The sequence below is a fragment of the Branchiostoma lanceolatum genome, chromosome 3, assembly GCF_035083965.1.
Source record: "Branchiostoma lanceolatum isolate klBraLanc5 chromosome 3, klBraLanc5.hap2, whole genome shotgun sequence".
Taxonomy (NCBI): Eukaryota; Metazoa; Chordata; class Leptocardii; order Amphioxiformes; family Branchiostomatidae; genus Branchiostoma; species Branchiostoma lanceolatum.
In genome coordinates, this window is record NC_089724.1 from 5,778,255 (window position 1) to 5,802,281 (window position 24,027).

General features: G+C 44.6%; 2 protein-coding genes across 2 annotated transcripts; one reads left to right on the plus strand and one right to left on the minus strand.

The window, feature by feature from the left end:
* Positions 1–4,003: 4,003 nt before the first annotated feature.
* Positions 4,004–15,109, plus strand: LOC136429854 (uncharacterized). Its single transcript, XM_066419903.1, has 5 exons — positions 4,004–4,109; positions 12,330–12,485; positions 13,254–13,378; positions 13,823–13,946; positions 14,264–15,109. The coding sequence occupies exons 2-5, from the start codon at positions 12,347–12,349 to the stop codon at positions 14,371–14,373; spliced, it is 498 nt and encodes a 165-aa protein (XP_066276000.1). The 5' UTR covers positions 4,004–4,109; positions 12,330–12,346; the 3' UTR covers positions 14,374–15,109.
* Positions 15,107–23,495, minus strand: LOC136429853 (uncharacterized). The gene is made up of 7 exons (XM_066419902.1): positions 22,716–23,495; positions 21,049–21,324; positions 20,564–20,667; positions 18,423–18,584; positions 17,754–17,918; positions 16,565–16,636; positions 15,107–15,896 (listed from the first exon to the last, which is right to left on the minus strand). The coding sequence occupies exons 1-7, from the start codon at positions 23,195–23,197 to the stop codon at positions 15,373–15,375; spliced, it is 1,785 nt and encodes a 594-aa protein (XP_066275999.1). The 5' UTR covers positions 23,198–23,495; the 3' UTR covers positions 15,107–15,372.
* Positions 23,496–24,027: the final 532 nt, after the last annotated feature.

Below are 24,027 nucleotides of genomic sequence, written 5' to 3' on the forward strand. Positions count from 1 at the left end.
AGAGGCGATGCAAAGCCCAACACCTTTTAGGCACTCCCCAATACGATACGAGTAGGTACGAGATCGCGCGAAGTCGGGTAAAGTAAAGATATCATGTTGCGGCTAGACATGACTTCAGATGTCCGACCATGACAGACTTGACTCTCACACGAGTTCAGTAACGTCTATCCACTAGTATCTGTACTGTACGTGTATTGTTCAGCCAGTGACATTACCCTACGGCGTAAGACAACAGCAATGCAACACACCCTGGTGTATTAAACGCCCTTCTGTCTAGGAACTTTGGGTCCGGAATACTAAATAGAGCAGAGACGTCGGTTCAAGTTTACACAAGCCAGGAAGCCGTGCCCTTCATGCAACACGCAACAGGCCGGCCCGTTCGCAGCAAGGTCAGCGGATGTTACTTCCTCTGAACTATAGAAATGACAGGAGGGGCAAATCGGGCTATGAAAACGATGGATTTCACCTATCTAAAACTTTTTTGACAGAAAAGATTTATTATATCAACAGACGAATTGGAGTCTGGACATCGAGGTTTCGACCTCTGATATTAGTTGTCTTGACTCTTGAGAAGACTTCTTGGAAGGAGCACCGTTGGTACCCGGGATTCCGGGAGGGTTTGAAAATCTGGTATCTTGCCAAACAGGTTGATTACTTGGTTGGGTGGTCCATTGGTCGGTTACTTGATTGATTGATGCAATTGCATTTTGTTTTGTAGTCTCATCCAGGCTTTAGCCCCAAAATAGATAGTTGTTAGATAGTGTATTGAAACTACTCACCATGCAGTGATTCGGCTCTGGCTGGTGGTTGACGTGGGTTTTTTTACGTGTTTTGTTTTGTCAGGCTTTCTATTTTGTAAACGGCCGGCGGACATAAAGACAATGGTCAAAAGTTCAAATACGATTTGCGAGTGTCGTCTATTGTATATATCCACTTCCGCCATTGCCCACAATCTAAACAGGATAAGGCACGATGTTTATACACATCCGGGGGACATGGGTATCGCTTCATTAAATCAATACTGTAAATGCAGAATTGTTCGCGGTGCCGGTGGCAAGCATTTGTGTCCAATACTGTAGCGGTATGTGACTATAGCGCTGCTTCGAACTTCAAACCACCACGAACACTCCATTTTCGCCTTACCGCGAAATAAAAAAACACGCGAACTTGAATGCATTTACAGTAACATCAAGGACATCGACACTAAGGTCAGCTGGAGTTCATTCACAACACTTCGACCTAAATCTAACCCCAAAATCCAAGTCCTGGGCCATGAGGAAGTCCAGACGAATGTTTTGATACGCCCGGTTTTTCGCGGAACGAGTTACAGTCTCTGTCACATCAATGTTTTCAGTAGGCCATAGAGTTCACCTCCTTGTGAGTAAAATGATCCGTATGGTCGCTGTGTGTGTGTGTGTGTGTGTGATATTCACTTTTCATATCTTCGGTGCGCAAAGTCAATGCTGGGTGTCTGGGATTATCAGGGAGCCCAGCAAAGGCTGGATGTCGAGACTATCAGAGACCCCAGGAAAGGCTGGATGTCGAGACTATCAGGGACCCCAGCAAAGGCTGAATGTCGAGACTATCAGAGACCCGAGCAAAGGCAGAATGTCGAGACTATCAGGGACCCCAGCAAAGGCTGGATGTCGAGACTATCAGGGACCCCAGCAAAGGCTGGATGTCGAGACTATCAGGGATCCCAGCAAAGGCTGAATGTCGAGACTATCAGGGACCCCAGCAAAGGCTGAATGTCGAGACTATCATGGACCCCAGCAAAGGCTGGATGTCTAGGCTATCCGGCACCCCAGCAAAGGCTGGATGTCGAGACTAGCAGAGACCCCAGCAAAGGCAGAATGTCGAGACTATCAGGGACCGCAGCAAAGGCTGGATGTTTGGACTATTAAGGACCGCAGCAAAGGCTGGATGTTTAGACTATCAGGGACCGCAGCAAAGGCTGGATGTTTAGACTATCAGAGACCCCAGCAAAGGCAGAATGTCGAGACTATCAGGGACCGCAGCAAAGGCTGGATGTTTAGACTATCAGAGACCCCAGCAAAGGCAGAATGTCGAGACTATCAGGGACCGCAGCAAAGGCTGGATGTTAAGACTATCAGAGACCCCAGCAAAGGCTGGATGTTTAGACTATCAGAGACCCCAGCAAAGGCTGGATGTTTAGACTATCAGAGACCCCAGCAAAGGCAGAATGTCGAGACTATCAGGGACCGCAGCAAAGGCTGGATGTTTAGACTATCAGAGACCCCAGCAAAGGCTGGATGTTTAGACTATCAGGGACCGCAGCAAAGGCTGGATGTTTGGACTATTAACTAATTAAGGACCGCAGCAAATGCTGGATGTTTGGACTATTAAGGACTGCAGCAAAGGCTGGATGTTTGGACTATTGAGGACCGCAGCAAAGGCTGGATGTTTAGACTATCAGGGACCCCAAGGCTAGCTGTCAAGACTAAGAGCTATATAGCTATAGTTCAGATCCGTGTATACATGTATGTAAAATAATCCGCTAGGGGGCCCAAAATCCAATCATTTTCATGTCTCAGCAAGACCTACTCACATACCAAATATCGAGACCATCCACTCAGACCTCATCGAGTTATTCTGTTCATCCACACACACACACACACACACACACACACACACACACACACACACACACACACAAACACACACACACACACACACACACACACACACGCACACATACACACACATACACACACGTACACACGAACACACACACACACAGAAATGCTACTGAAAACATAACCTTCTTGGCGAAGGTAACACGACTCTGCGTGACTTCGGGTGACCCAGACAGTTCCGTCACACAGAATCCACCAGACTGGAATCCAACATGCTGGGAGTTCACTGCACCCGGGGTCACAAAGGGTCACAACAAGCACTTAGTAAAAGCAAGCATGACGGCCGGTTAATTATGAGGATTATCCCATCTGAAACGTTTACAGGGGTCGGAATTGAATTTTGTCAGAGGTCCCTCTCTTTGGCACTTGTCGTCTTAGTAGTAGTCTTAAAGTCTCACCAGTCCTGGTTTAGCAGTGTTTCTAAGATACAATACTGTAAACGCAGAAATGTTTGCAGTGGTTTCACGTTTGCGTTTTTCGCGGTGAAGTCTTTACCGCGAAGTTAAAACCACCACGAAAAGGCATTCCATTGTGTCACTCGCGAACTCAAAACCACCGCGAACACTCCGTTGTTGATGGAGAATTTAATCCCCGCGAACATTTCTGCATCTACAGTATGCAGCAATTAAGCAACAGAGCTGATATTGGCGTTGATACAAGAATGAAACAACATGTATTTATACAAGTTGTGAATGATTGTAAGGAAAAGTGTTGTTCTGGCAAAACCCAGTCTGGTCTTGGAATCACAAACTGTTCCTCTCATCAGCAGAGAGTTTCTTGTCCGAAAGGTTAGTACGGCAAACTTTCATGTCAAGTTTAAATCCTGTTTATGAAATGTTTTCTTAGAACACAGGAAACCTATCCATATGCCATGCCCAATCTGGGGATGTAATTTCGCTGACTAGCTACCACCAGCAGTTATTCGTATCCAAAAGGTTAGTACGGCAAACTTTCAGGTCTAGTTTAAATCCTGTTTATCAAAAGATTTCTTAGAAAACGGGAAATCTATCCATATGCCATGCCGCCATCTGGGGATGTAATTTCGCTGACTAGCTAATAATTTTTTCCGTCTTAACATTAAGGGACCTTTCAAAAAGTAACATAATGATATTTCTACTACAGAAAAAAATAACTAACTACAGGTGGTACATATACGTTGTGCTGTCGTGTTGCTTTCTGTTTCATCAACGGCGTATAGCACTGTCGTAACTATAGTCAACGTCTGACGTTTGATACATGTAGCTAGTCTGAAGAATTGAATCTTTTCTACAACCATCCCCCGATCTGTACAGCGAAATGGGACGGTCCGATTCGCCTTACGTCACCGAAGAAGGGTATATATACCCGCGGATGTGGACGGACCAGTCTCAGCCGAGCCCAGACCACACTCAGTCGACCTGTGGAAACCTCACTGAGAGTTCTTCTGCATTCGCGCGCCGTCTGCTACAAATAGTAAGTTTTACTGCCTCGATTCACCTCCTTAAACTATCATTACTTCGTGGGTATTTCATTGGATTCGTGTTGCTACGATATTTGTGGGAATATATCTCAGAAAGCAAAGTCTATGCCCGCAGCTGCATATGCTTTTTAGGGGGCGTGTCTCACACGAAGTAGCTACTGCCCGAAGTGGGTAGTACCTTTTCATTTCTCTTCTTGCTGTGAACCTAAACGAAAGTCGTTATCGATGTGAAGAGGTATGACAGCAATGTTTCATGTCGATGTGTTTTTGTATAGAATAACTTGAGGTTTACGTTCAGAAGTTTTGAAAGAAGTAACCTACTGCCGAAGCCTGTCAGAATCCCGTCAAAACAATCGAGCTTTCACACTATAATCTCTGTTAAACGACAAAAATCAACGAATCCTCTGCAATGGTTCAGTTTCCAGATTTGGTCAATATCTTTCTTGTCGTCTCGACTTGCTTTTGCATACACCGAACACGTGTATCGTAGAATGGACAGATTAGACTCTAGTTCAGGGTGTCGTGTTTATTGTAGGAATGACACACTGCAAGACAGATAAGCAAAACGATCGAGCTTTCACACACCAATCACTTTGTTGTTGACCGATAAAAATCAATTACTCCTTTGACATGTGTAACAGTGGGGTTCAAGCGCCCACTGAAACAAAGAAGCGTGTAGAAGAGTCTACTGGCCCCCGGGATTCGAACCCGCGCCGAAACCGGGCAGCCAGATCACAGGCCGCACTCCTTAACCACTAGGCCAAAAGATCTAGATCAGCTAGACTGGTCAGTTGGAGGCGCTTGAACCCCACTGTTACACTTGATTTAGTTTCCGCATGTCAATATTTTTTCAACGGTTGTCGGTTTCTCGGTTTGCAACGGCGTACACCGAACATGTGTGGCATAGAATGGACAGCCAGACTCTAAGGATAGTTTGGGGTGTAGTGTTTATTATATACATGTATGAATGATACACCGCAAGACAGATGACCAACAATTGTCAAAACAACTCGAACAAACATATAGATTTAGAACTGTTGATTGATCGGCATGTTTTCGTAAGTGCAGAAAACGCGACCGGGTCATCGCGAAATTAGCCATCCTTTTAATTATGAAGATATACCCTGCGGTAAGGTAGGAAAGGTTTGTCGCGGGAACACTGGTTGTATTCACAAGCAGTTCTGTCGGTAAGCCGCCCGCAGGACACACCGGTTAGATAGATGCCAGATTTCTGCTTTTGGCGATCTAAATCGTATGGGGGAGGGTGCAACCGAGTTGCAGGGGCAGATGTGCCTTCCTCTCACGGACTGCTAACTTCCGAATCTGGAGGTTTGGTTTAAACTCTACAGTATGTAATCATATACCTCTGTCTGTCTGACTTTGTGTTTGTTCGTCTGTCTGTCGTTCTTTCCCCTTTTCCTCCCTCCCTCCCTCCCTCCCTCCCTCCCTCCCTCCCTCCCTCCCTCCCTCCCTCCCTCCCTCCCTCCCTCCCTCCCTCCCTCCCTCCCTCCCTCCCTCCCTCCCTCCCTCCCTCCCTCCCTCCCTCCCTCCCTCCCTCCCTCCCTCCCTCCCTCCCTCCCTCCCTCCCTCCCTCCCTCCCTCCCTCCCTCCCTCCCTCCCTCCCTCCCTCCCTCCCTCCCTCCCTCCCTCCCTCCCTCCCTCCCTCCCTCCCTCCCTCCCTCCCTCCCTCCCTCCCTCCCTCCCTCCCTCCCTCCCTCCCTCCCTCCCTCCCTCCCTCCCTCCCTCCCTCCCTCCCTCCCTCCCTCCCTCCCTCTCTCTCTCTCTCTCTCTCTCTCTCTCTCTCTCTCTCTCTCTCTCTCTCTCCCTCTATACGATATTACTAAGCATCGAAAGAGCAAACTAGGTCGAACATGTGCAGGTACACAGCTGAATCGACACTAAAGAAAGGGGGACGCCACAGACAATTAATGGAGAACCATAACCCCGGGCGAGCTGTCACTCAACCGTGCACTACCGCACACCTGTACAAAGAAACCCTCTTAAAAAGTAGAAACATAAGATCTCAGAAAACGGATTAGAGGCGTATAAACTTAAGACTAGAACAAAGACGTCCTTTGTAGAAGAACTTTATTTGCACGACAACTGTACACGGTAAAATGTATGGCAACAACTATTAAACAGAATACAACGTATAGAATTGCTTAAACGATAAGGGCTAGCATATGTCTTTGATATACAATCGAGTGGAGCTAATCATTAGTTTGGGTAAGAGTTCGACAGCCCAAGAGCTGGTGATTTGATTTTCAGGCTCCTTTAATTTGCAGAGGTAATTGTGTCGCGTAAATATCGTCTAGCCTTTCCTAAACTGGCGAAACGAGAGAACCAGTCAAGGAGAGAAGGTTAGATCTTATCTCAACCTGGCACGCTGACAAAATTAAACAACTCATATCTTCGTCACGCAGGGCGACAAAACATTGAAGTCGCCTGTCTTCTCCCGTCGCTCTTTCCTTTCAATTCGTCACAAAACAATCTGAAATGATTTTTACCGACATGAAAAACGGAGATGTAGCTTTTGGCATGTCTGTGTGTCTGTCTGTGTGTCTGTGTGTCTGTCTGTCTGTCTGTGTGACTGTCTGTGTGTCTGTCTGTCTGTCTGTCTGTATGTGTTTGTGTTTCCGGATTTTGTAGTCAACATACCTCAAAAACCCCTGGATGGATTTCGATGATATTTGGTTGTAGGTAGGTCTTAGAACTCGGACGTCATGGTCGATTTTTAGTCCCCCTGGTATGTGACCTTGTTTATGTTGATGTACAGTGCAAGAGGAACAATGTGACCCATTCATATGGCTAATTTCACAATGACAATAGGTAAATTTTCCACATTAATCTCAATTAAAAATTTGTCAGCTTACACAAATGGTGACGCAAATGGTTGTCCTGTGGTTATCAATTACAGAAATATCCAGTCTAGCAACTTTTTCTTCTTTCGATTATTTGTACAAACACGCTAGTACTGTACATATTTGATGGACATAGACCATTTTCACTAGCCTCTACCAGGCTCCACAGGCCGCTGGAAAAATAGTAGAAATTGGCCAGATAGACGGATAACATGCCAAAGAAATTGGTCCGCCAAAGAAGTTACAGTTTGCGAACTGTGGAGCCTGGTAGAGGCTACATTTGCCCCTGCCAAGCCGGATCAAAATGTCATTACAAACTAAATCCTGTTTTCTATGGATCCCTTATGACTAAATGCTTCACTTGAATAGCCAAGTTCAAGTTAAAGACTTTAGTTTCCTTCGAGTGCTTGTAGTCGTGGCTTATTCGGTGATATATACTGTAATTCACTTTATTTTCACGGTAGCAAAATTTCAGGATGTAAGGAGAATAGACATGTTCACTGAACGTTTTCTTCACGGTGGTGCCAAGTGATTTACAGAACGGATGTGTGAAGGAATCATGAATAATTACGACAGGTTTTTTTCACGACGGTGATGATACAAAATGCAAGTTCACGGTACAGAGGTGACTGTGAAAACAGTGAACATAAAGTTATACTGAAATAAACAAGGATTACAGTCAGTATATGTAACGCGATTCCTGTCCTCAGTTAACCCATTTGCAGCTGAACGTTGTTACCCACAAACCATGCAATGGCTTTATAAACAACACGCTGTTTGACTGTCTGTCTCACGGTGTATTGTCGTCTTGTATTCACTGCCAGAGAGCTCGAGCACGTCACACCGACTTGTCACCGGCCAGACATTTAGTAGACCTGACCAAGATCGTGAACTGTGATAGCGTGATGGCGCCCCATTCTTTTACATGGGACATTTTTACGGGTCCGTCTTTTTTCCGGAATACTTCTAAATACACCCGGGAATACCCATAAAGGAGGGTGGAATCTACCGGAATACACTATGCTGTGATGAGTAAACTTCACAGGTATTTTGGCATGAGATAATGTATCTATGGCACAGGGAACAAGAAATCACTAGATTCCGGTCGATTCCAACCTCCTCTATGGTATTCCGGTGTATTCCGGCGAACCGCATTTTACTGACTTGAGTAATGGACTGTACACCTCAGTTTAATTTGCTCTCACAGTACCATTACTACACGATAGGCCAAGTTGATTTGATTATAAGGATGGTATCCTCTGGGGATCCCAAAACTGATGCAAGCGTGCGAATAAAAAAAAAGTTTGGCTAAAAGAATTCTTTATGAAATCTGCGTTATCAGGAAAAATGTCACTGAACAAAAAACTAGACACACATGGTATGGTGTAACGTTACCGAATATAGATCCTTCATTCTTTCAAAACTTCTTCTTTGACTTTGGAATTGACTTTGGCATTCCACGACTTTAGTATCCGTTTTCTGAAACATTTTTTTTATAGTTGCAACTTACAGCATGTATCTTCTCATTTTGAAGCTGCTTTTTACGATTTACTGCATGGCCGAAAATTCTTTTTGGAAACGGACAAAAACTGATGCGCACGCGGATGTCATCCATATAATCAAATCAACATTGCCATATACATGTAGCACCATGTGCTATTGCTGTATCTTTCCCTACACTGCAGTGATATCCGCAGGGAAACCCTTGAAGTTGCAAGCGCGCCCGCGGCCGACCCTCTCATCTTGTGCCCCCTGGTATGGAGTTCATAGGAGATGTCAAAGTCGCTATGCTATGCCCAGTTTCTCTCGTCAGTGCCGTGGCGGAGTTTGGTCTCATATCACCATTACTACTAACGTTAGATATAGCAGCATGTGCTATCGCTGTATAGTTATACTGCTTGACTTGACTTATGTCGAGTGCCAGTCTTCCTCCGCCACTCGAACCACTCTGCCAGCCCAGAAACGCCTGTCTTCCATTGCCCTCTCCAGAGACTCAGAGGGTAGGCCTGTGTCCTTATACTGCAGTGATGTCCGTAGGGAAACCCTTGAGGCCTTGAAGTTGCAAGAGCTCCCGACCTTCTCATCTTGTGCCCCCTGGTATGGAGTTCATAGTAGAGGTCAACGACACCATCCTTGTCCTAGTTCCTCTACTTAGCTCTGGCGGAGTTCCAGCCCTTCCCCGCCGCGCCGTCTAAACATCTGTGAATTTATCGTTTTGCCACACACCTTCCATCTGTATCCCTTTTACTCTTATTTAATCCCTACTTTATTTTTCCTCACTGGTTTAATTTTAATACTTTCGGGCTTACCATCTCAAAATCCAGTCGTACGTGATAGCTGAATATCGCCATACTTCTTGTAACCGACATTAAAATGGACTCCATTATAGTTTTTGGCGTGTGTCTGTCTGTGTGTGTTTCAGGATTTTGTAGTGAGTATTCCTCAATAACCTCTGGAGGGATCACAATGATATTTGTTGCGTTGGTAAGTTTCGGGATGGCAAAGGTTAAGGCCGATTTTGGGCCCCCTGATATGTGACCTTGGTACTGCAGCAGAACGATTTTTGTATCTTTTGTAACGGGCGTGTTGTGGTCTTGATTTTTGGTGGCAGATAGTTTGTTGTTGACTGGAGCAGTCCTACCTGACCGAAAATTCTACTCTACTCTACTCTACTTGTTGCTGGTGCTGCTCTAGATGTAGTTGACTAGGACGGTAGTCATGGTACTCTCCAAGCAGAGATTGTTGGGGAAGATTGTGACCCTTTTCAATATCATTATGTTATTGGGGCCTGTGGACGGAAACGGGGCATATGATAAGAAGCCACAATCTTGCCGCTTACCTCTAGATCGTTTCTCTATAAGATTCAATAGAGAGTGTAGTGGGTTACTGTAAATGAAGAAATGTTCGCGGGGATTTAATTTCGCAATAGAGGGAAAATAGAGTGTTCGCGGTGGTTATGAGTTCGCGTTTGAAACAATAGTAGCGCTACAGTCACTCAATGGAACGGCTTTTCGCGGTGGTTTTGAGGTCGCGGTAAAGAGTTCACCTCGAAAACCTCGAGCATTTCTGCATTTACAGTATCTATGAAATAAATCATGTTTGTCACGGCCTGACTGCCTCCGTTGTCACTAGAGGTGAAAGGTGAAGCATTTAAAGTCGCACAACATTCCGCGCATCGCTCAAGGCGTTTTACAGGCCTACATGGTGATCTCCTGGTGTCAACACGCATCACCAATGTTATCTGGGTTAGTCATGTCATCTAGCATCCAATGCTGACAAGACATTGACTGGGTTTACACTGACGTCTTTCATTTGATTTGATTTGATTTATTCATTTGGCTGTAAGACCTTGTTCAGAATCCTCAGATAGCTTGCCTTTAGTTCCACTTCTGCCAGGGAGTTCTGTTGACTGTAGGCTACCATATTGATGTAATTACACCATTGACCTGGCCCAGAGGCCTTTCAGACAGCTTGGCCATCGCAGTGAACTGTTCGTCTCCTCCCCCGCACCGACCTCATTCTTTACAAACGAGGGCTGTGGAGCCGTATCTTACATACAGGGACAAATTAACCGTGCCAAGCCACCGAAGTACTGGTACCTCATGACAGGCCTAGGATAACGTTATATATTTATTTCCGTTTGTTTAACAGAATTTAATACATCCCATCCGATAGATAAATTCAACTACATTCTATGGGGAGATAACCCTTACTGTGTACAAATAGGTCAATATATCAAAGAATGTCTAGACCTTAGAAACAATTGTTTAAATGATGCGTTGGACTTAACATGTTGATTTACTCATATCTATTCATATACATCTATGTATACGTTCATGTTTGAATCCACTTTACTGTCTTTATGAATAGATGTAGTACAGACCTAACGAAAGTCGCTGTACTTTTGTTGTGTCAATCACAATTACAACGTTAACGTTAACTGTACACAGATGGACACTTTGAAATTGCAAGACATGACAAGGGATAAGAGCCTCTTTCACCAGCCTAGTGAGATAACCGCGATCAAACATTTCCAGAGGCTCCTTCTGCTTCTAATCAGTGCTATCTCCGTTCCAGATATGAACCACTTTCTCACTCAATCAATCATTCACTCAGTCACTCACTCATTCTATCACTCACTCACTCACTCACTCACTCACTCACTCACTCACTCACTCACTCACTCACTCAGCTGGTCCAGTAAAGGTCGACGACCTACAGGGCGACTTGAATACATACGGAGAAATGGCCATCTTTGAGTTGTTTCCAGTCATATATTCCGTTTTTTAACTGTACATGTAATCTTGAAGAAACAAATCTAATTCTCCCTTTATCAATGTCCATTGGACATGATGATGATTGGTAATATTGCAATACCCCTCTTACATTAGCAGTAACCAACTTAACTTCAATTCTTTTCCTACAATTTATCTTAGCCCATATCATCTCCGTTGTGTTTGATTTGTTTCCTTTTGATTTTCTTGCCAAATGAAGATAAGCGTCTTGTCAGTGTAAATGTATTTGATCTGGGAGTCATTTTACTATCAAAGCAAGGAGGCAAAGAGACTGCCATTGTTGAGTTCCCCTGTATGTAACCTTGGCCTGTCGGTCGGCAAAAGATCGCTAGATGACGTTGATAAACACTTCTATCTAGTGCTGCGTACCTAAACGTAACATCGGGTACAGGTACCGGTACAGAGGTTTAGATACAGGTCCGGACCTGTACCTGTACCTGAACAATTTTGAAAATTAGCATGTGTTCCTTCAATCATGACAGAAACACAAATAAACTGTTTTAAACGTGTCAGTATCTTTATTCAAAGAATATAACTAGGTTTCCTCCAGCCAAACTCCCTTGGCCTTGCTATCAAAGCTCCCGGCCTGCCTAAACGATCTGTTTTTATTTTATTTTTTTATTTATTGGAATTGCAACAATGCAATACACGTGGGACACAGGCAGCTATTGCTGATGTCGTGACCCACACACATAATGTACCCGATTTTTACACTTGGGTGGAGTGGGGAAAATCGTGTTAAGTACCTTTTTTCCCAAAGGCACAAGATCGGTGGCAGCAGGGGTTTCTAACCCGGAACCCCTTGGTTCTGAGTCGGAAATCCTGCCGTTACGCCATACGACCCTACTTAAACGATTTGGTGCATACTTATGCTGTTCCAAGGTATCATTTTGGTCACGTTTGGTGTTGCATGAGGCCATGAGGTCAGGAGATCAGTCACAAAATTAGCATATACTTGGTGTAAATTTATATCGGTACAGTACCGCTACTTCATGATCCGGTATGTTGTACCTGTACCTAATCAATTCACTACTTCTATCGTGTGTTCATTTTCCAGAGTCTCCTACGCTCACCATGGTTCGAGTCACTTTGGAATCCGGAGGTGCACAGGACCCCCTGCCGCCGGGCAAGGTCAACTGGAAGGGCGAGAACGGGCCGGGCGGCTTTTGCTCCATTAAGGTCAACAAAGTCGAGCAAGCGGTCATGTCCATCGGTGGGTCCTGCAGTTTGACTTAAATTCGCTCGAGGACGTTATGGTGTGGCCTAGGCCTACTGCAACCGGTAACTTCTGTATGTGTGGACATGCAAATGGTTGCGCCGAACTTCAGCAAGACCATAGTGGAAAGGACCTCATTACCTCCGGTAGATAATGTGATGGAGATAGTTACAGATTTGCGTAGCAAAACCTTTGTTGGATCCGTTGGCATGTGTGGTGGCCGCCATCTTGAATTATGACGTCACGGGGTCGCCATACCATTTTATCGGGAGGGGTGTGTTTTGGGGTCGCTAGCGTTTTCTGTATTCTTAACAAATAGGCCCACAACTATCACACATTCAACTCAAATAAAAAGAAAAATTCAATACCAATTCATATTCATAAAAAGACTCCGTAATCGCTAAACTAACATAGCAAACCTGAAGTATATGTAGCACAAATACTTAACTCTAGTATTACTGTGGTATTGAACTGTTACTTTGCAAATTTATAGGAAATGTTTTTTTTTTTATACGAAAAGGTACTTCCTCTGATAAATCTAGAATGTGAACAAGAATCTTACCAGATCTCAGTTGGAGACGTTGTCGTTGGTTGTTATGTAAATCTTTGAGCAGTCTAATTTTCTTAGCATTTCGTAGCTAAAGGATCTTCTGTCTAGACATTCCAGGCAATGTCAGACGGTTGATAAGTGATGCCCTTCCCTGAAAGAGCAAACGGTGTATTCACGTGTGTAACCCTAGTGTATTTTCTGTGTTTTTCTCGCAGGTTTCAACATCGTGGTTCTGAAGACCCCAGACCAGGACCGGCCGGAGCAGTCCTCCTCTTTCGACACCTGCAGAGACCCGGAGGCCTGCAACGCTCTGGTGGACTTCATCAGGCACATTCAGCCGGTAGGTCGCGTGCCTTTTAACATCCAGTCAGCTGGATGACTCTATGTAACATATATATATGTATGTATGTATGTATGTATGTATGTATGTATGTATGTATGTATGTATGTATGTATATATATGTATATGTATATGTATATGTATATGTATGTATGTATGTATGTATGTATGTATGTATGTATATATATGTGACATTGTACATTTATATATATATATATTTGACATTGTATTCCTTCACTTTCTACTGTTTTCCTTAGGAGCGAGGGAGGATTTTGTTTGTCTGTGTTCTATAATCAAAACTTAAAATCAACGCGGGAGCCGGTAACAAAAAGACGCCGTGGGCTACTCATGCGACCGATAGCACCCCCCCCCCCCCCCGTACCGGGCCTCTTTCTGGCTGTCTCTTAATTTGTTTGTTTGTTTAACTTATCTATACCCATCCAGGACCGTTACGTCCTGATGACTGCCTGTGGCTCCATCACCGACTGTCTGTCCGAGCCGCTGTGTGACGAGCTGCGCAAGCTCGGGTCCGGGTACTTTGCCACCAGTATGGACCAGCTGAGCGGAGGTAACCACTTTATTTTTGGCGACGCCTCGGAGGTGGAACCCTTATTGTGGCACTGCGATAGTGACTGTAGTAGCTATATAGTTTAGCTCAAGATCGATACTGAGCTCGAATATCGTTGTTCATTGCTAATAAAGCGAGGTGCCTTTTGATTATTCCATGTCACCGTCAACTGAAGTTGATTGATTGCTTCTCTCAGGGGTCGATCATAGATTATTGATTGGTTGACTGATTGATTGATTTATTGGCTTTTTGATCGATCGATCGATTGATTGGCTGATTGATCAACTGGTTGATTGATTGATTGATTGCTTTCCCAGCTCACAGGAACGAGTCCTGGGTGATGGCGGCCCGGAAGGGACACGAGCTGATCAAGGAGTGCTTCAAGGCCGCCGGCGCCGGACCTTGCGTGGAGACTCTCGACATCTAGGCAGCCAATCAGACGACGAGCTGTACTTACGTCACAGATGACGTTTATTTCGAAGCCTATGATATATTTTAATATCTTGCGGTGGCGATTTATGTCCTTCTAGTTGCGGCATCTATCCGGTAATCGCGCGATGCTTTCCGTTTGCTTCACTACAGGATCGTTACATGGTATGTGACAGAAATGTCAAATGAATTTGTTTTAAAGTTGGGAAGTTTTCCATCATAAACCATCATTTTCAATAGAAATCAAACGTTTCTTTTGCTTTTTCCATCAGAGTTCTTGCTAATATGAATTTACCACCACGAAAAATATCCAGGAAATCGGAACGTTTCTGTCTTTGCTATCAACGGAACCAGGTAGTTATTCTTGCCTGTCGAGCAATGGTAGGGGCTAATCTCCAAGCAGATCTATCGGTGGCAACGTAATATGAAAAGGGACGCCCTCCGCTGGCTTTTGGTACAGGTTGGCCCTTTTGATACTGCCTTGCAACCGATAGATCTGCTTGGAGATTAGGTAGGGGCAGAAATTGTAAGATACGCCAAGCAGACGACCACTTTAAGGCTTTCCAACAGCTTCATGCAGTTAAGTGTCTTGTACGTCTTAATCCTAGATACTATTTAGTCAGGAAATATCAATAGTAAATCTACGGTCAGACAAGTTCGCTACATGCTAACAACGTCATCAGGCTTGTCATACATTTACAACCAAGGACCAATAAACCATGACATTCGACGAGCGAAGAGTATGATGTATTTTTTTGGAGTGGAATTTGTCCTCACATTGCATGTAAGATCACGTTAATCACAGACACTCACTTCACTGAACACGTCTCCATTCATTGCTCAAGCTGTCTACGAAAGGAAATGTGTTATTTTACAAAAGACAAAGAAAATTACAAACGCAAATTTCTTGCAACGATAATATATATATATATAATATATATATATATATATAATTTTGTATTTCTCATGTTCAAGAGTATACTTCACTGGTGAAACATCAACGAAAAAACAGAGAAATTAGATAATGTACTAAGTATGCGAAAAGCAAAATATGTACGTTAGGGTATGCCTTACTATCAACCAAGTGAGCTGCGCTACTTGCAACGTCTGAGTCGACCGTACTGACAGTGTCTAATCTATGAAAAGTTGGTTTGTTGTCTGGACCTGAATCAACATGTAAAGAAGTCACGAAGGCTTCTGGAGTTTTGGTGAAGACGACTTTGAACCCTTGTATGTACCACAGCGGTCCTGTGAAGACCATCCTCATCTCGTGTTCATGTAACAAGCCGGGCTGTAGATGCCCAGTTCCGAACAAACCGTATCGAAAACGTAGACTAGCAGACGCGGCATCAAGACGAACACTGAAGTTCCCCAGTGCGAGGCTATGGTAGACGCCGGCGTACTTTCCTAGGGGTTCGGAGGCAGTCGTCACCGCTGCAGTCTGGTGGAATCCGCTAGTCGTCTCTCTTGAGTGGCGTGGACTGACAGCCAAGTCTGACGGTCCGCTAACGTAGGCAAATTCTGACCGAATCAAAGAAATAAGAATATTATACTCCAAATCCCCAACCAAAACACCATACAACGCTGTATAGATAAACGGAGGCTTTCAAGAATGGGGGTCTTTTGTACCTTCGAACATTGTATGTATTACCTGTTCTAAGTTAAGCATTTATGTACAATAGAAACCCGTTTACTTTGATGAATCTCAAAGACAAACGCCTTATTATGGTAACTATCTTATGTTATATCATTGTGGATACATCAAATTTACGTTAGGTTATCCTTTTTGTATCCTGAATTGTTATGATTTTGTAAGGGCTCCCTTAGAAATAAGTTACTCAGTTGACTGAAGGTACTACCCTGAAGTTTCATAGATAAATTTAAACTAGAGTTAAGTATTTGCGCTACATACACTTCAGGTTCGCTATGTTATTTTAGCGATTACGGGGTCTTTTTATAAATATGAATTGGTATTGACTTTTTATTTGAGTGGAATTTGTGATAGTCGTGTGACGATTTGTAAAAATAGAGAGAACGCTTAGCGACCCCCCAAAACACCCCTGCCAATGAAATGGTATGGCTACCCTGCGACGTCACAAAATCAAGATGGCGGCCACCACACATGCCAACGGATCCAACAAAGGTTTTGCTACGCACCCTACAGAACCACAGATAGAGTTCAGTCTTACCCCCGGGGGACCCGGTATGTCTCCTGCGCCCCTGATGACAGATGGTGGAGGAGTTCAGCCACGTAATCTCTCCTGGAGCAAAACGGAGTTATTACAGAAGAAGAACTTTATTGCGCGACTATTGTAGCAGGTACAAAGTATGGCATTCACTGGTAAATAGATAACATTCTATTAGGCTAATCAGTCTATCTTATACAATATGGTGTAGTAGTATGGGATGACAATGGGATTTAACGATCATTGGAGGAGTTTCTAACGTCTAGACATTCTTTGATATACTTCCCAATGTGTCATGCATGGGTTGCCACATGTCATTATGTACTTAAATTTGCTATTCAAGTCCATTGAGATAAATCCTGGTAGATCCGACGATAGCTTTGAGTATAGTGAATTACGTACATCAACATATTTGGGACATACAATCAAAAAGTGATATTCGTCTTCAACTACCTCTGGACAAAATGGACAAACCCTCTGGTCGATAGGAAGTTTTTTTAAATCTCCCCGTTTCTATACTTAATTTATGACAGACATGAGATTTAGTCTCTCCATCTTACTAATACTGCTAAACTACATTCGCAAAGGAGGTTATGTTTTTACAGCGAGAATGGTTTGCTGCATTGTTTGTTTGCTTGTATATTCTATAACAAGTCAAAACCGAGCATAGCAACTGCTGATCAGACTATTGTAGATCATATACCAAGGCGACAACAGCCGGAGAAAGCAAGTCATTGTAAAACATCGGACTTTTACAACGTTACACAGAAAACGGAATTTGGGGTCAATCATCGGCGTAACTTTGATATCATGTATCGCAAAAAATAATCCACACACACACACACACACACACACACATACACACACACACACACAGTACATAAACACACACACATACAGTACATAAATACACACATATACACACACGAACACACACGAACACACACATACATACACATACATACATACACGTACACACAAACACACACACGAACACACACACACACATACACACACGCATACACACACACGTACACGCACACACACAGTACATAAACACAAACACACACACACACGTACACACACACACACACACACATACACACACGTACACACACACAAAGACATACACACACGTAAACACACACACACACACACACACACACACACAGAGAGACTAATCTCTGCCTACCGAGAGCGAAGTCGGAGATGTAGTTATGAATGGACCAGTGCACGTCTGACTGGAACTGTGCGACTCCATTGGAGGCTGTGAAGATGCCGATGTTTTCAGAAGGAAACAGCGTCATCAGGGAGTTGTAGGAGGCGAGGGTGCCGCCGTGTACCAGCCGCTTGTACCCTATAAGATAAAACAGGACAGTAGAACAGCTCATAGATGTGGAAAGAGTGTCCAAAGATCACATCTGGCTTGGTGAAGCGTCTGATGCAGATGGATGTATTCCTGCTAGGTGGCGCTCCTTCCACAATTGTTTTAGACTGTGGTAGTGTAGGCTAATGTTAATTTTCAAGCAGATGTTATGAGGTCCATTATCGTCTTATAACATTTCACTGACTGTCAGAAGAATATTTGCCAAAAATAGTAGAAATTGGCCATATAGACGGATAACATGCCAAAGGAATTGGTCCCCTAAAGGAGTACAGTTTGCGACCTATTAGATAACGAATAGTGCACCTCAAAGGAGATGCTCGGAGTCCTCATAGGCTCCATAGGTCGCACACTGTGCTCCTTTAGCGGACCAACTCCTCTGACATGTTATCCGTCTATTTGGCTAATTTCTATCCACTTACGCCATGTTGATTTGGTTATGACATCCGAGAAAGAAATACCTAGGAAACTACCCACCCCTGTACGTCCCCGTGACCCAGCCCATGCAGTAGGCGGGAACTGTGTCGTCCACGGCTGACTCCGGGCGGTAGAGGCCCTCACGCGGGAAGGTCCCGGATGTGATGGCCATCTGAGGCGCATGCGTCTCCTTCAACAGCCTCTTCCTCACCAACCGCACACCTGCTTAAAAAATCAAGATCATAGCACGTCCAGGTCAGAAGATACAAAAAACGGAAGTTCTGTTGCAGTACCAAGCTCACATACCAGGAGGCCCAAAATCGACCTTGAACTTTGTCCTCTCAACACCCACCCACACACCAAATATCATCGTAATCCAACCAGAGGTTCTTGAGTTATGCAGACTACAATAGTCCGGAAACACAAACAGATAGACACACACACAGAGAGAGAGACACGCCAAAAACAATATCTCCATTTTTCAGGCTTGTTGCACTGATCGAGGCAAACGAAATTGAAAATCTAACCTCAGGTAGTCAGGACGAATCAAATTCCTGCAATTGAAGTGAGACCATCCAAGCCTTGCTGGTCTTGCTTTCTTCGACCACTGACTACTAACGTTACACCCCGACCAATCGACCTCTTTGAAATTCAGATTCGAATCAGCCATGACCCGACAACTTGCTTCCTAGTTTGCTCTAACGACTAATCTGGCAAAACAAAGTCGCCAGTGAGATACTGGAAGCTGTCAGCTTTTAAAAGATGTTTCTAGATTGACAATTTTGGCACTTTAGAAATGATAGAAGCTGACCGCGATTTAACGTTTAGAAAAAAATAGCTTCTACTGCTTTTCTTTAAACGTCAAATCGCGGTCAGTTTCTATCATTTCCAAAGTGCCAAAGTTGTCAATATGGAAACATCTTTTATAAGCTGACACCTTCCACAATCTCACTGGCGAATTTGTTTTGCCAGATTTAGTCGTTAAAGCAAACTAGTCATGGCTGATTCGAATCTGAGTTTCAAAGAGGTCGATTGGTCGGTACTTCTAGCACACACCATCTGGTAGGAGTCAGTATGATTGCTATGTCCTAAGTACACATTTATCGGCGCTCTACTCGAGCGGTTTGAACCTCTGGGCATGTTAATTGTGGTGCGGGGCTGACAGACTGTTTACTCATGACGTCACATCACCAAAGCCTAACCGGAAACCTCCGCCCCATCTGCCACAACCTTCAACTCCAGAGTGTGCCCGCGGCACGCTCTGTTCTCTGTGTGCGACTATGATGACGACACACTGACGAGGGCCATTCCGTTTGAAAAGTTGATATGTGGCCCAGCCTGTTAAAGGCAACCCAAGCAATATCAGGGCCTGAAAATCGGATTTTAAAAGTCATTTCTATACATGATTAGTTCAAACAACATCATCACAATGTATAGCGACATCCATGGTGCAAAAATATGACTACGGTTCAATGTGAGAACTCACTGAACATCGTCGCCGGTTTTTTTGTAGGCCCGCGAAACTAAGGGGATCATCGTATGGCATGTTTTTGCACGGTTTTAGAATGCTCAAAGTTGGAAGTTATTACACAAATGCTTAGTGCTAGTAAATGTCACTGCATTAAAGATTTCGTGCACTTTTTTCGTGTCCATTTTTTTATCCCTAATATGTCTTTGGTTGCCTTTAACCATACCATCGGGAGCTTCCTGGTATCTCTACGGCGCTGGGAGTGATGCCCACCCGCCCAGGAAGATTAGCGCGCACGGTGGTTTTACGACGAGCTTGGCCTAGGGGATGACTCGACATGCCAGCTAAAAAGACAGGCTAACAGATAAAGGCAGAAATAGCAGGCTGGGCCCGGTAGAACACCCCTAAGCCGACCCATAGAGACCAGGTTATGTGTGGCCCGATTTTTCCACTCCTCAAAAGCAAACCACGTTTTACAGTTCTCTCAATTTAATTATCAATTTACGATTCAGGGCCATGCCGTTTGAAAAGGTGAGGTGCGGCCTGGAAATTCTATCTGAAGGTTCCCCTCCTCCAGACGTTAACCAAAGGGAAAGGTGGTAATATCACATGTTATGTCAATCCTTCCACAAATCTGAATAAATAAATTTGATCTAATGAATCCTTCCTTCAGCTATATATTCATCAAAGCACAGTGCGCGTGAGCCAACAACATGTAACGTTGCATGCGTACCTTCCGGGGTCTTCCCGCCCTTCAGGTGGAACCGCATCCACCTGGCCATGTCCTCCGCGGTGGAAACCACGCCCCCTGCCGCCACACCCGTGTCCGTCGCCGCCCTGGGAGGGCAAAAACACTGACGTCATATTCAAGAGATGCTGGGTACTGAGGTTACTCAATGTGTCGTTCTAAGGCTTTCTGCACTCCCCTGTTTTCAAGGTCTGACGGTCTCTCTGACCGAAAACAAATGCCCTTTATGTAGTTAAAACGTCCTTTTATGAGTCCATTTTACTGGAAAAGTATACTAACTAGCTCTGAGTCAAGTAAATGCGTCGTTCTGAGGCTTTCTACTCCCCTTTTCCTCCACGGTGTGACCAAAAAAATGCCCTTTGTGTAAGACAAACAAACCAGCCAACTGCTATCAACCATATCCTAGAACTAGTAGTAGTAGTAGTAGTAAAATGAAGTGGGGAGTGTATGTTTCAGGTGGGTACGCCTACCATAGCTGTTCTTGGTCCAACTCTAGAGTAGCCCCCTGCAGTGGATCCACCAGGTACCCCTGTGCCAAATTCTCCTTCAGCCCCTCCCCTTCCAACACCTCCCGTGCCGTGTATGTGTCGGCCATCCCCATTGGTCCGGTGAGCCGGTCGTGCAGCGCGTCCGTCCACGTGCCGTTAGTCAGACGCCCGATCACGTGACCGGCCAGACCGTACATCAGGTTACTGTAGGAGAACTCTGAGCGGAACGGCAGGCGCTCGTCAAAGTGCCGCAGGCGACTTGGAAAAAAGAAGAGAAGAGATTGGCATTCGCCATTTTCTATAGATTTCATCATTACATAGCAGCATACTGTATTGATAATATAAGATAAGTTTATTGCAAGTTCTTGCCCGTAGGCTAACGTTGATTGCAAGTACATGTAACATGGAAGGACGGACCGCGTTAAAGGGAAAGAGCTAGCAACCTCCTCTGTAACGACATACAGCTAGAAAACTTGCTGACCTATGTATATACGTACCAATAGGCACTACAACTATTAAACAAGCCAAACAGGGTTAACCATCCAACATGGCGGGCAATGCTGACGTCATAGTCACGTGGGTGAAAACACTGGCCTTGTAGAGCATAGGGGATGTTATTTTCTGGACACCCCTACCAAGCTTTAATACATTGTACTTCCCCTACGTGTGACCAGGAGTTTAGCCTCTACCAGGCTCCAGGTCGCTGGAAAGATAGTAGAAATTTGCCAAATAGACAGATAACATGCAAACTGTACTCCCTGGCCAGCTAACTCCTCTGGCATGTTATCTGTCTATTTGGCAAATTTCTACTATCTTTCCAGCGACCTGGAGCCTGGTAGAGGCTACAGGAATTGACCACGAGGTTAATACAACATCCCTGGTCGCGAAGAAAATAAACATCACCGTGGAACGTGGGGCATTTCGACACCCCGATCAGAAAGAGAGGAACGTTTCAAATCGAGCCAGTGCGTTGAGTGACGGCGGGACGAGGTGTAAGACTATCCCCCAGTGTTTCCCGTCCAACACATGGTCCACATTAGCGGACTGATCCCGCTGTAAGGGGAGGCGTGATCAGGAAATCCGCCCCGCGAATTCAATTTCGCCCTGCGGGAGGGAAGCAGTCGAGTCCTGACACTGAAATATCGCAGCCATCGACGGAGAGGGGAATACTTGGAAGGACACCAGATAAATTTTCGTGAAAGATTGCGTCTGATATACATAGTACATGAACACAGCAACACTGTCACAAAACTGACACAAACGATATAAATATTGTGTTGCTGGGATCCCTTGGATAGCTTGTTGCTTTAGATATAATATCAGTTAAATAGCTTCTTCAGCTGGGACATAGCAGTCACGAATACGGTCCACATGTAGGCTATGTAATAATCATATAGTGGAACGAGATGTACAGAGAAACTTGAATGTACCCTTAGATTGACTGCAACATACATTGCTAAATAAATTGATAGGATAGGGTTTAGAGTATGTTAAAACTGCAATGACACTGTGAAAATTCTGGCACCTTTTTAAAAACGACTGCACCTGTTTTAAAAGACTGGACACTCCAGATTAGCCCCAAAACGAGGGCATTTATATTTTTGAACTTGTCTTCAGGTCACATAGTTATGATGCTTTGAAAATCCTACCTTTCTAGCTGTTCACCAGTTAGGTTCAGCCCCATCAACTGAAACGGTGTGTATTCTTCCAGTCCGACCTTGTGAGCCAAGATGTCTCGAAGACAGAGGCCATGGGTTCGAAACCTGTCCGGCATTTCGAAGGAATCCCCGAGAAGTTTCCTGACTGGGGTGTCCCAGTCAATATCATCGTCTCTGTCGTCACCGAGAACATGAGCGGCAAGCGTGCTAGTGAACGCCTTCGTGAGCGATCCGATCGGAAACAGGGTGTGTCTGTCCACGGGCAAGGCGTGCCGCACGTCCCGAAGACCGTACGAGCGCGCCTCGGTGTCCGAGCCGTACACCACGGCCAGAGCCATTCCGGGGATGCCCTTACAGGCCATGACTTCTTCGATGAACTTGTCGAGCTGTACGAAACCGTTACATCGTACTTTCGCCACGCTGAAAAACACCGCTGCGCGAAGTAAGAGGAGAGAAGGACGACGCGTCCACATAGCGGGACAGGCGCTGTGTCTTATCAGTGAGGCAAAGACCAGACGACTGTTGTCCGCTGATAACGCGCTATTACAGCGTGTTGCTGGTCAACTCCTCGCGGAGAGCGCTTGTCAACATCAAATGCCTCTTAAACGACGATAAAATCGAGAAACGCACGTCTCCTGGTCAATTGATATATTGTTGTTTCTAACCGAAACACGGAGCAATTCGGTTGGGAATTTTAGCGTTTTGAATATCTTTGAATGTCCTTGAAACTAGCCTGAATCGCTTCCCGTGCTGAACCGTTATGGAGATATTCCAGGTATATATTTGGAGATCAAAGCGACTCTTCCGAGTGAAAATAATAGATGCCGAACAATGACGGTGGAATCCTTTAAAACAACCTGATGCGATCATTAAGATTCATTCATCCCATGAATGGATGAATAAATGAGATGACGTGTTTGATTGTAACCAATGGCGTCCATTCTTTTAATTTAACCACAAATCTTTGTCAAAACCATGTCCCATCCGTTTCATAAAATATGGTCGCATATTTCACATAAGCTGGTGTCAACAGTTTCCTCTTCTAAATTAATATTCCTTATAGTAGGGTGAGGACTGAGGAGATGAAAAGAAAACCCTGTTACCTCCCTAACTGTATAAATGGACTAACCCTGCGTCGGTCATTATATTCCCCTTCCAGTGGGAAGGGGGATATACTGTTTTTGCTTGCCTGTTCTTCTTCTTCTTCTTCTTCTTCTTCTTCTTCTTCTTCTTCTTTCTTCTGCCAAAAACCAAGTAGATGTGCGGTGGTAGCTGTACTAATGGTATTGCAGCAAGTTATATG

What these genes read in the sequence shown, in the direction of transcription:
- LOC136429853 (XM_066419902.1), bottom strand. Translation starts at nt 23,197, where the DNA reads ATGTGGACGCGTCGTCCTTCTCTCCTCTTACTTCGCGCAGCGGTGTTT. An exon ending in GGTCACGGGGACGTACAGGG is followed by an intron (nt 17,919 to 18,422) that starts GTGGGTAGTTTC and finishes TTTATCTTATAG; the next exon opens with GGTACAAGCGGCTGGTACAC. An exon ending in CATCTCCGACTTCGCTCTCG is followed by an intron (nt 16,637 to 17,753) that starts GTAGGCAGAGAT and finishes GTTTTGCTCCAG; the next exon opens with GAGAGATTACGTGGCTGAAC.
- LOC136429854 (XM_066419903.1), top strand. Translation starts at nt 12,347, where the DNA reads ATGGTTCGAGTCACTTTGGAATCCGGAGGTGCACAGGACCCCCTGCCG. An exon ending in GCAAGCGGTCATGTCCATCG is followed by an intron (nt 12,486 to 13,253) that starts GTGGGTCCTGCA and finishes TTTTTCTCGCAG; the next exon opens with GTTTCAACATCGTGGTTCTG. An exon ending in TCATCAGGCACATTCAGCCG is followed by an intron (nt 13,379 to 13,822) that starts GTAGGTCGCGTG and finishes ATACCCATCCAG; the next exon opens with GACCGTTACGTCCTGATGAC.